Raw genomic sequence first — 15,983 nt, 5'->3', positions numbered from 1 at the left:
CCAGAGAGTCGTACCGGCCTGTGTTCCATTGACACATCCTCCGCGTATGACTCCCTCCCTTACGCCACCGGATTGCCCAACCTGAGCTTTGTAATCCTACTCGTCCTATGCTAATTGCCATAGGATCTAACATTTTCATTCTAATTTAATAGAATGTCGCTTTTGGTCTTGCGCCTTCCCTTAATGTAGTAAAATATTATGAAAAATGAAAAAAAAGAATACATTCATTGATATATTCATTTGAACCTTCTACTAACTTATGTAGGAAACATCAGAAAAAGGAAAAGATTGTAGACAAACACTAACACCTTAAAATGAAGAAAAATAGAAAAGAACAATGTAAGATAAAAAAAGGGAGTGAGAGCTAAAATAAAACTCAACGTGGAGAAACCACTAGAATAAAATTGAATACATAGATAAAAGAGAAAAACAGAGACTTTTAGAGCTACATTGTGCCAATCTCTAAATCAGTGGAGTGATTATTTAAATTATTAGAATAACCTTGTTGTGCTCATACATTTAGATGTGGCTGATTTTTTTTAAAGCCTTATCAAGGCCTGAATAAACTTCAGTCAATTGATCATATGCTTATACACACCGGATGTTAATGTTAAAGTTGCAGGCCTTCGTTGTAATGGTGCATTATATTCTAGAAGGTTGTAGAATACCCTAGTATATACAAACAGACTGCTGTTATGTTCCAGAATGATCTTCCTACCCAGGGTTCTTGACTACTTGTATTTTCGGGATATTCCTTAGTGTCCCAGAGCAGTCGAGCGATGAGCCCAGAATATTCCAGATTGTTCACAGTGTCATTGATATATTCTTGTCTCCACGGAGACCAGAAGTCTGTAAATATAATGCATTACGAACCATATTATAAGCCTTGTGCATTGGTGTTGCCGGCATGCATATCATCTGCTACTGTTGTTGAGTCGTGGTAAAGTCATTCTAATACTGAAATACAAAGAGAAAGAGAGAGATGAGTGGGCTTATCTGGTGCGAGACAGTGTTGGGTTCTGCCCTGGGGGACCTGCTCCATGTCGATTCAAGTATTCCTCTGCGTCTTTAGGCGTTCGTAATCCTTCCCTCCGGCCGTCTTTTCCCACGATCGATAATAGTGCCGGGTATATTAGCCTTGGTCTGTGGCCACACTTGAACAATTTCTGCATCACCTCCTTGTAGGGGAAACGCTGAGCGATGGCCTCTTTGCATAGATCTTCGTAGATGAATATTGAATTTTCACCATATTTCAGTTTACCCCTTTGGTTGCGTGCAACTCTGATGATGTCATCTCTTATTGCCGTCTTGCGCAGAGTAACAATGATGACTCTTGGAACGTTGCCTCTTTGTTCACGAGTACCGATTCTGTAACATTGGTCCACTATCGGCTCTGTGGTTAGAATGTTGTTACCCAAAATCTCTGCTAACACTGTTGGGAACTTGTCGTCTGTGCAATTGACTGATTCATCAAGTCCCACAATGCGGATATTATTTCGCCTGTAGTAACGTTGGGTCTCGAGCAGCCTCTCCATCGCTTCATCTCTGACTTCTTGTATTTTTATCCGACATGCTTCTTCCACCTTTTTTATCTCCTTCGTTAACTCTGTCAATCCCTCGTTGACGTTCTTCTCGTTCTCTTTGACTACCCGTGTAATTTCTGTCACCGTATTCTCCACTGTCGTGATTCGCACGGACTGTACAGCAACCGCTTTCATAACTTCTTCTAATTTAGCATCGATGTGTTCGAATTTAGTATCGATGTGTGCCACGTGTAATTTGAAAGCGACCATCTGTTCTTTCATCAGGATAGTCAGAGAGTTGAAGTCGGGTTGAGTAATTGCACTGCCTGTGTCAGTTGATATTGTAGGTGCAGTGATGGGAGCGATGGATTTGTTGGCTATTATCTTCTCAATATCCTCTGCTTTGTCCCTCACGGTACTTTTTCCTGTCGTTCCCGTTATGTTGTCCTCTATTGTCTCCCTCTCGGAGCCAGTCGTCGATGGTCCCGGTATATTCTCCTCGGGGGTTGTCAACAACGGATCTGCCGCCGCGTCGCCTGTTGTTTTTCTTGAACGCGTCTCAATCGTCGCCGTTGGATTTGCTGCTTCATGTTTCTTTCCAACCTTTTTCTTATCCTTACCATCCATGTTGAGTCTTTATGTCTTTTGATATAGTTAGTAGAAGTTCCTATCAATACATACGATGTGGTTTAATCTCATTGGTATTTGTTAAAATAATGTTTTTGAACGAAATTAACGTTGACGGGAGCGGAGCTGTTACCAAACGCGTGCGCTACATATTGTAGCTAAACCGGAAGCCTTAAAGCTGAAGCTGTGTTAAACCCATATTGTACGCTGGGTATCTTTGAAATTCATATCTGATATGTTTTTGACACACTCAGAGCCCCCCGATCACGCTTGGTTGGTACTTTCTTGGGTGGCGGCACGTAAATAAGTGACTGCGGTCACAAAAGCCCCAGGCTTGCAAACCGAAAGTCACGAAAGGGGCTAGGGCTCTTTAAGTTATTTGTGTAATGAATAACCACTAAACTGCTAAGCAAACATTAAGGAGAAGGGAAAAATTTAAAAGTAAAAAGTAAGTAAAAAGTCCAAAAAACACGACAACACTCAATAAAGAGGTATTATAGAAATAACTGAAATAAGCCACAAAGGCACCTCCTAATAACGGAGTTCATACAAATAACCTAAACAATAAACCTCCACTAACAGGAGTTCTTACAAAGTAATTGGTCTTCCTTTATCTTTGCCTAATTTTTTTCAAACTTATTTTGAGTTTAATTCTCATTATCATGCACATCTCACAAGAAGAAATAAAGTCTTACGCATTCCTTTCTGTAGGACCTCTGTTGCCAAATTCTCATTTGTTTATCAAGGTGCAGTGATGTGGAATGATATACAAAATCTAATAGAAACATGTTCCACTTTAAATATATTTAAAAGTAAGCTTAAAAAAGAACTACAGATCCTGTAGTCTATAGTATCCATGTGTATTTGTGTAAAGTCTTTAAAAAAAATCCACAACATTATAATAGTTGTATAATGCTGTATTGTATGTATCTGTGTGTATGAGAGAGGGATATGCGCATGTGTTTGTGCATAATGGGCGGGGGGGGGGGGGATTTTTTTGTGTGTAGTTATCCTATATAGGTTTAAGAGGGGAGGTCGCTTATAAGCCCTTGGGTTTTTTTTTTGTTTACCTTTCCTGCACATTTTAACTGTTCTTCTTTATACTTATTTTATTCCAGAATGTATGTTTGTAAGTGCGAATAACAATAAACAAAATAAACGAAGGGAGTTTACGTGTAGTAGTGGACTAATGGAAAAAAAAGGAAACGGTCATAAAAAGAAACACACTACAATAAAAGGCTCAGCTACTAGAAAATAAAGTGCTAAAATAAGCCAGTAACCTAAAACCAGAATGGCTACAGAAAAAGGCTAAATGCTGATGAATAGGGCAGAGATCAGCACTACACTTTAATATAGCAAAGCCTGGCCGGAAGGGTAGCCAACACGAAAGGAAATGAGAAAGCAGCTAACACTGCGAGATTCAAACATAAATAGACTCAGCTACCATAGGCACAGCTGCACTGAATCAGGTGCAATCAAGCCCACACACCTGCCCTACCATGAGGCAATTAACCACAGAGGCCAGTGATTGACAGCTGTCCCTCACAGGAAGACGAAATAGACAGCTGTCCCTCACAGAAAGGCGAAATAAAGCAAAAACCATGACATCCACGAACAAAATTACACTTTGTATATTTGAAAAGCGAAACAAAAGTCTGCTTTCATACAGCATCTGAAGATGCTTAACTTCCTGAAGTTAAATGGCAGCAAAACTGAGGCCCTGCTCATTGGCTCCAAATCCACCCTCACCAAATCACAAAACACCCCAGTTCCAAACATCACCATCGACGGCTTCCCCTGTACCCTTCTCCCCCCAAGTTAAAAGCCTCAGTGTCATCCTGGACGGCTCCCTCTCCTTTGCACCACACATCAAAAACATCACCCGGTCTGCCTCCTTTCACCTCCGTAATATCTCCAGACTCCGCCCATCCCTGTCCCAATCAAACACGGAAACCCTGGTCCACTGATTTGTCACATCCCGGATCGACTATTGTAACGCTCTCCTCACCGGCCTTCCCAAACTCCTCAACAGACTACAAATCATCCAAAACTCTGCTGCCAGGATCATCACCCGCACCAACTCATCTGACCACATCACCCCCGTCCTCATTCAATTACACTGGCTCCCTGTGCACTACCGGATTGATTTAAAAAAACGTCCTACTCACCTTCAAAGCCCTCCACAATCTAGCCCCCATCTACATCACTGACCTCCTCCAGGAATACACCCCCTCCCGCACCCTCCGCTCATCATCTACTGGACTCCTCTCCATCCCCAGCTCACGCCTCAGCTCCATGGGTGCCCGAGCTTTCAGCTGCTCGGCTCCCAGACTTTGGAACTCCCTGACCCCACATATCCGACAGTCTGACTCACTATCAACATTCAAATCTCAACTGAAAACCCATCTGTTCAAAGTAGCTTATTCACTGTAACCTCTGCCACTGTCCTATACCCCCCTGCTGTTTGTTTGTTTTGTTATTTTAACCTAACTGTTTTTATACTTCCTGTTGCTTGTTTTATTGTTAACCTTGACTTTTAACTGCCTTGTGTTTTTATTTAAATTGTTCTATGATCTGTAAGGTGACATTGGGTGTCCTGAAAGGCGCCACCAAATAAAATGTATTATTATTATTATTATTATTATTATTATTATTATATTATTATTATTATTATTATTATAGCTAAAGGCCCAATCCTCTATTCAAACATAAACGTAAATGGTTGCGCCATCAATGAATCCCAAAATAATGGTATTAGAAGAAATCTTTTTTTAGTCTCAAATTAAATGACTGGCATGACACAGTACACAACAGCTAAACCGGAAATTGTGCAGCCTTTTATATAATATGTAAACGCTTTGTATACATTTGAAATAGTTATGATGGTAAAGCAAGTTGCAAAATTAGTATTTCCCATTTATAAGTAAAACTCTTCAAGAACATACATACTGTATTATTCCCCAAATTTAGATGGTCAAAACAATTCTGGATTGGGGCTTTAAATAGGAAAGCAGCATTAAACTACTTCACCAGATTGAGGCATGGGTAATACATTTTCTCTGCCAAATCAATCTCTGCTCAGATCGTCAGCGGAAGGTGCTAATTTGGTAGAGCTGAGTGTCGTGATCATATGTATAGTCGTGAAGATGCATAGCTCGACCCACTCAGTTTTGAAGAACTACTATGAGCGGCTAATTAGACTTTCCTAATTCCTCGAAGGTATCTCTCCATCAGCGTCCCACTCCCTCTCCCTCTCACCAGGAGTAAACAGAAGTAAATGCTTGCCCTCTCCTCCTTGTGTGTGTTTGGTGGGAATGGTATACCTTTCACTGGCGCTGTCTGACATATGCCCTTTTCTGCCTGACTGAGTGTAGTCATTTGTAATAGTTTAGGGCTATATCTCTGGCCTGACAATGTGCACAGAGATGAGCTCATTTTACTCTGCACTGTAGTAAAGCAACTCTTCTATAAATACAAGAGAGATCCAGAGTGGAAGGTCCCTTTAAGTACGTCTCCGGGATGTCTGCTATTTTGTGCGTGTCTGTGTGTGTGTCTTTGTCTCAGATGGGTTCTCCTTATCTGAGATGCTAGCCATGTTACGTTATCTCTCCACCGTGATGGGTTGTGGCCAGAATGGAGCCTCACAGACTCACAGCACCGTGAGAAAGGCTCCACAGGGGATTTGTAATAAACATGACTGAATAGTGGTTGTAAAGGGTAGCTTGTAGTGGAATTTAGAGGGGCAGAGACCTAGAGACCAACAGAGACTTAGGGGCTGTCTACACGAGCGCTGGGTTTAATGTAACCGTGATTGTATGTGTGCAGTTGCACTGTTCGCCCACACACACACAACCGGGGCTTTGCTACACTGCAACCACGGTCTTTGAAAACCAGAGTCCAGGGTGAAGTTTTGCGCACATCCAGGTTGCAGTGGTTGCATGTGGGCATAGAAACCGAGGTTATTTCCAGTGTTTACAGCAGAGCTGTCCCAAGTAGCGTTATATGAAAATGATTGTAACAAACTTTTGCTCGAAATGTATCGTCTTTGTTGAAGAGTGTTGTGATCGACTGATGATGTCTGTTGTCGCATTCCTGACCTGACGCTCAGAGTAAACATGTAGCTGCGGCTAAACTAAACTCATGTGTTGTCAAGTTATTGTTATAAGGAACCCAGTCCAGACTGCATCCCCTTAACAATTGTTTGTATTGAGCCGTATTGTATTGTACCCATTCTGCAATGTGTTAAATAACGTTTGCATCCATTCATTCTACTAGCGTTAACGTTACCACATTATTACGCAGATACTAGCCTCGATGCTAACTATACATGGAGAATGCCATTCACATTAGCATGTAGCTAACAACACCGGAGATCTTTTTGTGAGACTAAACTATCCGCTATTGGTGGTAAATTGTGTTGATGTTGGTTTTGTTTCATCAACAAATGAGAGGCAGAACACACAGTGAATGTATCCGTTTTTGCTTATTGCACTTTTATTGCACTTTGTTTTCTTGCTGAAAAATAAATGCTACGTTGGCTAAATGGCTGTGAGCAAGGAGGGATGTTTGTGGCAGGTCAGTTTCCGGTATTAACCCTAAACCCCTCTGGTTGGTTGAAATGGCCTTCATGTCTGAACAACATCGCCACATACTGCTTTGGCATTGTACTACATGTATATGACATCACTCTGTGCAGAGTTTAAACCAGTCGTGTGGACAGAGTAATTTTGTTTTGAATAATAAAAAAGAAAAAATGTCATTAATACCCGTGATCGTGCGGACTGGGCCTTATACTGTAGCTGACTTTCACTAGGAGAGAGTTTGCTCTTAGCTAACAACACCGGAGATCTTTTTGTGAGACTAAACTATCCGCTATTGGTGGTAAATTGTGTTGATGTTGGTTTTGTTTCATCAACAAATGAGAGGCAGAACACACAGTGAATGTATCCGTTTTTGTTTATTGCACTTTTATTGCACTTTGTTTTCTTGCTGAAAAATAAATGCTACGTTGGGTAAATGGCTGTGAGCAAGGAGGGATGTTTGTGGCAGGTCAGTTCTGTATCGTATAGCTCTCGCTCGGCGTCACTCTCTGCACTGTCCTCGCACACGTGCACGTGCACTGAATAAAGACCACAATGCACCTTTAATCCCAATATTTGTCTGACCACACCCCTATCAGCTTACCCATATAAGCAGGGGTGGGGCCACCCACTCGCCTCCTTCTCGCTTTCACCAGAAGGAAGTGCCTCGGTAGATCCCCACTTGAAGTGATGTGATGGTAGGAGAAGAGTTGGAAAACAAGGATACGTTGACATCATATCTTTATTTTCTCTCTCACTATTTTCGAGAAAATACGGCGATATTGTCTTCGTACTGGAGTGTCTGGAAGATGATGATCATTCTAAAAATCCTCCACCGGTTTTCGTATTGGGAGTTTGCGCCGCTACATGCTTTTCCAACTGCAGTCCTTGCTGTGTGCTGGTTGCGGTAAAGACACAGCTGGGCTGTAGGACGCACCGCTGTTGTGAGGAGCGGTGGGTTCCAGGTTTGGTGAGTTATGTTTGCTGGCAAGCTCCACTTGTCTGTTAGTGCTATGGGGGCTAGTTGACAATGTTTATGAAAACCGGCCCCAGACTAGGGTCTGTGTTTTCTGGACGAGTGGATGTCTCTCTGTCACCGTGTTAGGCCCCATCTTTCATATCCAAATGAGAGTATTCCCTCACGAGGAGATATGGGCATAGATGTTCATTAGCGGAAGATCTGTGTTCAAAGTCAGCTACACAGGCCAGTTGGGTATTGTGCTGGCTCCGTCGGGTGTTGGTAAAATCACTGTTGTAAAACTGTGTTGACATCTTGTTTCTCTTTTCTCTTAAAAAGTGAGGAGGGTTTCAGAACGGCGGCCTGTCTGGGTGAGTGTTATATCATTGTGTACAAGTTCAGGTGATAGCTGCTTAGCTTACGTGCTAGTGGTGGCCTACTGTTAGCCAGTCAGCTGTTAGCTGTGGCGCTAGCCTGCTGTGATCACTAGGTGGCCTACCTGGCTAGGCTAGGAAACGTTAGCTTGCTGCTGTCGCTGCTTAGCTTACGTGCTAGTGGTGGCCTACTGTTAGCCAGTCAGCTGTTAGCTGCGGCGCTAGCCTGCTGTGATCACTAGGTGGCCTACCTGGCTAGGCTAGGAAACGTTAGCTTGCTGCTATCGGCCGAGGCCCAGCGCGGGGCGGCTCCGGCCCCTCGCGCGCCGCCGCGGTTCCCAACTCCCCTCTCACGACTCCCCTCTCACGGGGAGAGGCGGGGGGGATTCGAAGCTCCCCTCTGGTCACGTGCGCCGTTCGCTCGCCGTCTCGCGGGCAGGGGCGGTAGCGACCGACGGTTGGAGCGGCCGTTAGCTTAATGCTACTCTGTTGAACGTGCTTTGATTATAACATGTTTTAAACACTCTTGACTACGACGTCATCTTTGACAGAGGATGTTCGTCGAACCTGCCCTGGGCCAGGACGGCAAGGACTGCGTCAACAAGAGGGACCGTAGCGACGGGAGGGAGCGGCGACGCTGCCCAGATCGACAACACAGGACGGCTGTGTTTACTACGGTGCCTTGAGACTGCACTTCGCTTGATCTACGCTCCGGGTAGGCAAGGTTTGGCCAGACCTTGTACACTTCTTCTGGCTTTCCCTTCTAAATGTTTTGTAAATAACGATGTTTTCCAAAAACGAGTGTTGCTGCACTACATTTAGGATACGACGCGAGTTATGTGTGAATTGTCTTGTCACTGGTATTTAGCTTCTCCATGCAAATCGGGTTGTTGTTACAGATGTGAAAATGATCTGGTTTGTTGTGTTGAGAAACATCATGTGTGTTTATATGTACCTTGTACTCACAACTAAGGGGGTTAACTAACCTATAAAGCTATGCTTAGTGACAAATGAGTAAAGAATGATTCTCTTCTCAGCCTGTAATGACAATGAACAGTGTGTTCACATATTAACAGGTTTTCCTGTTTTAACTGGCCGTATTAAGGGTAAAGTAGGAGGATTGTGTTTCCCCCCGGTTCCCTGGGGACTTCTTCATCCTCCTTTCAGACATGTTGTTGCACTACATTGTGTCACTGTGTGGTAGGGATACGATGTAACCCTTAGCTTGATTGCTGAGGTTGTGCTAAAACTGCTGGAGAAACTTTATTTTCCTAAAAGAAAAGATTGTTTGGTCGCTTTAGTGTGTGCTTAGCAAGGCCTGTGGCCGATACTAATCGAGAATTATGTATTCTCTCATTATGAAAAACGGCGTTCCTCTGTAGTGTGTTTTTGCCATTTTTTGTAGGTGATGATGGGTTGTGTGTGTCATGTGACCTACAACTGGGTTGGACTGGCCACAGAAGCACATGTGTAAGTTTGGTACCGGGGCTCTTGGAGAGCCCTCTCTATTCTGTGTTTTTTCCTTAGTAAAAATCAGATAGCAGGTTAGCTCATGCGCTGTGTGAAGCTGTCAGACGCTTCATAGAGCTGACTATGACTGTGTCATACTCTCTTTTTGTCATTACATCGTATCATGGGTGTGGGGTCGTAAAGGGGTGAACTGGTAACCTTTCCTCCCCCTTTTTTCTGTTGGTCAGGGGTAAACCCACCTGTCCTTCAAGGTTCCTGTCACGTTGCGGTTCGGCACGTTACAGGTTGGGGTGGTGGGGGGGGAGTTTCCTGGTCCCACGGCCTGGAATATTGGGCGTGTGCACCGCAGAAATTCCCCCGCCATAGAGTACGTCACCGTGCGCGTCTCTGTTGGTAGGACTTCCGTGTGCTGTTCAGGTCCATGTGATGGATCTGTTTCGGGGGGTGGTCAGGGCTCCTCCTCACCAAGCTCCTATTCGGGCCTTCTGTGAGTTGGGACTCCTCCTTCCATGTGAGGGAGCCTCTTTCAGAGTACAGAGCCTCCTCCTCAGATTGTCAAGGTGAGTGGACCCTCAAGAAGGAGTCCTACTCTATTGTGTATGTATTCGATTCAATTCGATTATTGAGTGTGTATGGGTTCAGTGCCTCCTCCCCGGAGAGCCCTAAAACCAATTTTTTACATGGCTCAAGGTGCAATATATTCTTTTCAATCTGTACAGCTCGCGTGGGAAGTCTCTCTGGGGATTCCCGTCTCCTTCCTATGGGAGGGTGGTGGGATGTAAAAATGTGAATTTTTTTTACCCCCGGCTGTGTAGACTGGGATACATACTGTTGGTGCTTCCTGCTTTTCTATTAAAAAGAGTTGGAGTTAGGAAGTGTCACACCCCTCTTGTCGTTCCCCTGGGCGCCTTGGGGATTCAATGACAGGTCTAAATAGCCTGTTCATTGATGTGGGTGTGTCCCGACGCACGTATAGTGCTAGCTCGGGGTGTTCTGTAAACAGGCGACTGACTGGCACGCCTTGGTTGCTTGAGGTTAAAACGGCGTTTTTATAAAGCAACTGGGATGGAGGTTTTTCCTCTTCCGACGACCAAATCCAACGACCTGGTTTGGTTATCGACGGATTCTCGTTCATATCTGGGGGATGATGACGGAATGGATCTGAACATATGTAGAGGGGTCTCACGCCCTGAGGGTGGGCCACCGGGCGCGGTTCGCCCGAACGTCTGGGTGGCGCCTTCTTTTCATGTTTAAGATCAACACGCATATCTGCCCCTTCTCCTGGAGTAGGCATGTCGGCGTGGTTAGGGCACGGGACTGGTTCTGGTCACGCTGGTCCGGATCAGTTGAACCCGTTGTCCGCCGGGGATGCAGATCTGCTGTTCTGGTACCCTGAGGGACTTGGGCTTTTTTCAGGGGGAAAAATGCCAGGTCGGTCCGGGTGTCACAGGGTTAAGCGCTATGGAGACCCTGGTTGGGTAAATTTTTTACTCAGCACTGTCGTAATGGCTTACGGCCATGCCAACCTGTACACGCTCGATCTCGTCAGATCTCGGCCACTACACAGGTTGGTCCTGGTTAGTACTTGGTTGGGAGACCGCCTGGGAATACCAAGTACGGTGTGCTTGGGGCTGGTTCTCCATTCTTTTTCACTCCTCTCTCACGCATGGCGAAGAGGGGCCTGTTGGGGTGGTCTTTTGACCTCCTCTGGTGACCCTGTGCTTCCCGTATCGCCGGGCCCGGTCCGAAGTCATGTTTCGTCGACCCGTAGGCCTGGGTTAACCCTTTTTTGAAAACTGAAACACTTGTACTGCGGTATAGCCGGTGTATACCCGCAGGTGTGTTTTGGAGTTTTTTCTTGAGGGGTTATAGGAACAACCACCGCATTGGGTAACACCAAGGTGGTTGATTCCCTGGTGTGTTGGAGCAGTGTCAACTCCCGGGTTACCCGGTTGAGGGTGCCCCTGCACGTTCATGACGTCTGCCAATCGTGTCAGCCTTCTCTGCCTCAACCCCTCTGGGTGGGTTTTTTTTTAAATAGAGGCTTGGTCATGCAACAACGCCAGCATACGCCCCTTACGCCGGGGCGGCTGTGTTCAGCTGTCCCCTCTGGCGCCTGTCTCGTCCGCAGTCTCCAGGCTAGGGTTAACAGCCTGTTGCCTGGTTTTTCCCTGGTGCGCTGCCTGCTTCCGTTGGTTAACCTTTTTTGTGTGCTTACGGCCATGCTGACTGCCTGTTCTGCAGGGTCAGTGTGCCAGGCGGTGTACTGTTGGGGGGACAGGGCCCGCTCGGCTGAGGGGCCTTTGTCCGAATACGCTGGCGATGTGGGGGGCGGGGTCACTAAGTGCCCACCTGGTGGGGTCTTGATGCTGGCATCATGGACTTCTCCGGGCCCCCGTTCCAGGGGGTCCAGTCCCTTTGGTGGGTCTGGGTCTTCCTTCGCGCTCCGCTGCTACGGCCTTGCCACGGGGTTGGGTTTGCCCTTGACCCCGTGATTCTGGGGGCAGTAACGAGGTTGTTTCCTCCGTTCGTTCCCGGGTGGCATGCAGATTGTGCGTGTGTGTAGTCGTGGGGTCAAGCCACGGTCTGCTCACCCTGTGCGTTGAGTTGCTTGAGTGCCTCTTCGCACGGTCGGGTCCGTCGCCCTCCCGTGAAGCCCCCAATAGGGGGGGTGCCCTCCATTAGGGTGGGTCGGGGGGGCTCGGCCCTCCCTGTTCTGATGGTTGTGGGGGGCTTTCAGCGGGGTGTATTTGTCGGCCGATGGCTCTCGCTCGGCCTCCCTTGTGCAGAGAGTGACACCGAGCGAGAGCTATACGATACAGAACGTTAGGTTATGACTATAACCAAGTTCTGTTAGTATAGCGACGCTCGGCGTCCGACGCCGCTGCAGCCCTTGATCTCGCCTTGTGGTGAAAGCTTGGGAAGGAGGCGAGTGGGTGGCCCCACCCCTGCTTATATGGGTAAGCTGATAGGGGTGTGGTCAGACAAATATTGGGATTAAAGGTGCATTGTGGTCTTTATTCAGTGCGCGTGCACGTGTGCGAGGACAGTGCAGAGAGTGACGCCGAGCGTCGCTATACTAACAGAACTTGGTTATAGTCATAACCTAACGTTTCCGGTATTAACCCTAAACCCCTCTGGTTGGTTGAAATGGCCTTCATGTCTGAACAACATCGCCACCTACTGCTTTGGCATTGTACTACATGTATATGACGTCACTCGGTGCAGAGTTTAAACCAGTCGTGTGGACAGAGAATTTTTTTTTTTAATAATAAAAAAAAAAAAAAATGTCATTAATACCCGTGATCGTGCAAACTGGGCCTTATACTGTAGCTGACTTTCACTAGGAGAGAGTTTGCTCTTTGTTTGTCAGATTGCCCATGTACACAGAAACTGGTGCTTAAACTCCTATTCTATATTTCTGCGGGGGAAATGGTTTTGGTCGTAATGGTTTGTAATAATTTCTTTCAATTTGATGTGGGCAGGATAGGTTCTCAGAGAAGCTTTTGACAAGTTGGCCCACACCATGGTCACAAATGTGCAATGTACCAATGTACTCAAATGTACCGCGTAGTTTAACATTGTGACACAAACAGGGAAATATCAATAAAAATAAAACTGTGTATCCCAGTGTATGTGGGATATTGAATTGACGTGAACTGGAGGCGGTATGTATGTGGGGATTCATTTGTGGTGAATTCTAATCTGGGAGGAATGAAGCCGACGTATGTACTGTAGATGCAGTCACGTGGGACTGGGAGCAACTGGGATGTGGAGATAACAGATATTATTAACCAGGATTAAACATTGATTGATTGATTGATTGAAAAGTTTATTAACAGATTGCAGAATGGGTACAGTACAGTACAGCTCAATACATACAATTGTTAAGGGGATGCAGACCAGAGAAAGACTTTCGTCTTGTTTACATCAGGGTCCCCCATTCTCAATTCATCATAACATATATGACACACACGACATACAGATAGACAATACTGCTACATCTATATATTTATGACATACCAGATTTGCAAATACAGTACTGTTTGTGATACAAAAAGTGTCCAGAAAAAGAGTGTATATACATTTGACGTAGAAACTGTACATTGGAGGAGGTTGGGTAGGTGGGGTGTGGTTGGGACTGGGTTAGGACATTTGTAGGGGCCAGTTTCGAAATGCAGTCTCCCGTAGGTGTTCTTTGAGAGTGTTTTTGGAAGTGGGTAGTGATTCACATTCCTTTACAGCTTTGGGTAGGGCGTTCCACATTGATGTGGCATAATTGCTAAACGTGTTTAGTCCCTTGTTTGAGCCGAATCTGGGTTTAACATGATTTGTGAAGCTCCCTCTGGTGTTGTGATCGTGGTATTCACTGACCTTTGGGAAGTATTTTGACATGTACATGGGTACCTTGGTCGTGTAGTGCAGTGCTTCTCAAACTTTTTCTGTCAGGCCCCCCTTTGGTGGACCAAAATATTTTGGGCCCCCCCCCCCTCGCCCCAACAAAATAGTCATGAAATGGGCCATGTTTAAATTTATTGAAATAACACCAATATTGTGACCTTTCAACTTGGCCCTATATTTTGTTTTCAGAGCTGTCATGGATGAAAAGCCAGCTTCACACAGATACTGTATGTGGTGCTGAATGGTATCAACACCTTAACTGCTGCATCATGAGATACTTGGTGGGCCATGAGATGAGATACTTGGTGCTCAGCACCACACTCTGAAACTAGCTCTCTAGGTGGTATCAGATGAGATTTCAAAGAGTTCTTCCAAGAGTTTGGATGGAGATGTGTCAGGAAGCTTTGTCTCAATGTTGTCTGTAAAGGTTTTTTTTATTTAGAGTAACTTGGTGATCCTTTTCTGTGTTTTATTAAATAATGATTTTCAGATTTTGAGAAATGGTATTTTCATGGAGAACAGTGCAGCTGCAACAGATAGCACTTTAGTGATAATTTTCTGTAATAATTTTTTTTTTTTTTTTTTTATAAATCTCAAGGCCCCCCCTGTCATGCCTCTGCGCCTCCCCCACTTTGAGAAACACTGGTGTAGTGTATCTTGTAGACCAGGCCCATTGCAAGTTGCTGTACTCTGTCGTCTACTCTAAGCCATCCTAGGTTGTCAAAGTGGGCAGGGGTGAGGTGGGTTCTAGGAGTCAGGTCAAGCAGTAGTCTGACTAGTTTGTTTTGAGATGTTTGTAATTTGGTTTTTAGTGCCTTTGAGGTGCTTTGGTACCATGAGGTGCACGCATAGTCGTAGTACCCTTGAATGAGTGCTCCTGCCAGAGTCTTCAGGGTATTCTTGTTTACCAGTGAGGAGATCCGGTACAAGAATCGATTTTGTTGGTTGACTTTTTTTTTGGTTTTTATTACATCGGATGCCATTTTGTTGCAGGAAAGATTAGCCTCTAGGATGGAACCCAGGTAGGTAATTTTATCTTTCCTTGTGACAATATTGTCACCCACTGTAACTGAGAAGCCGTCGGTCTTGCTGAGTTTTTATTTGAACCGAAGAGAATGGACTCTGTTTTGCCCATGTGTAATGATAGTTTGTTGTCGGCGAGCCATATGCAGATTTTGCCTAGTTCCGAGCTGAGGGTTTTTTCAACCTGTAACTTGTTCTTGTCAGAGACCAGCAGGGCTGAGTCGTCCGCAAACAGGAACAAGTTGCAGTCACAAGCTGACGACATGTCATTTGCATAAATCAGGAACAGTAGCGGTCCTAGTATGCTTCCTTGTGGAACACCACAGCTCACTGTGAGGGGGGGGGGGGATATGGTACCGTTTACCTCCACCATCTGTTCTCTCCCCTCCAGGTAGGATTGTATCCAGCTCACTGATCGACCAATTGCTTTTAGCTTGTCAATCAGAATGGTGTGATTGACAGTGTCGAAGGCCTTTTGTAGGTCCAGCATGACCATGCCGCAGTATTTGCCCGCGTCCACCTCTTGCTTGATGTGGTCGTTCAAATAGAGAAGGCATGTGTCAGTGGAGTGGGATGTTCTGAAGCCAGATTGGAATTCGTAGATTAGATTTTTTTCCGCAAGGTACTTTTCGACCTGTTCGTATAAAATATTTTCCATGACTTTCGAGATGGATGTAAGGATAGAAACAGGGCGGTAGTTGCCTGGGTCTAATTTGCTGCCCTTTTTGTGCAGGGGTGTTTCTCTTGCAATTTTGAAGTCCTTGGGGACGTGTCCCTGTATTATGGAGAGGTTTTGGAGGTGTTGGAGCGCAACAGTAAGAAGCATTTTGTATAAAAGTATTCTGTACTTCTGTATGACAACTATTAAAGAAACTTGAAACTTGTTTATTATGTGTGTGATGACTGGGGTGATGGCGGCTGCTGAGTCTCTGAGGAATTTGGAGGGGATGTTGTCATGTCCAGTGGCCTTGTTCGGTTGGAGGGCGCTCAGTTTTTTGAGTACCTCATCTGTAGTTACCATTACCAG

General features: G+C 45.3%; 1 protein-coding gene across 1 annotated transcript in view; it reads left to right on the top strand.

The window, feature by feature from the left end:
- The window catches only part of dntt (deoxynucleotidyltransferase, terminal), a gene marked incomplete at its 3' end in the record, with an annotated part of 195,856 nt that overhangs the window by 76,781 nt on the left and 103,092 nt on the right, over positions 1-15,983 (top strand). The window contains exon 5 of the mRNA XM_084321927.1: positions 3,820-3,949. Within this exon, the coding sequence (XP_084178053.1) occupies positions 3,820-3,949 (130 nt within the window). The remainder of the gene's footprint in view (positions 1-3,819; positions 3,950-15,983) is intronic.

Source organism: Notolepis coatsorum (assembly GCF_963971535.1).
Source record: "Notolepis coatsorum genome assembly, chromosome: 9".
NCBI lineage: Eukaryota > Metazoa > Chordata > Actinopteri > Aulopiformes > Paralepididae > Notolepis > Notolepis coatsorum.
The sequence above is the reverse complement of the archived record's forward strand: the minus strand, read 5'-3'. Positions and strand labels throughout refer to the sequence as shown.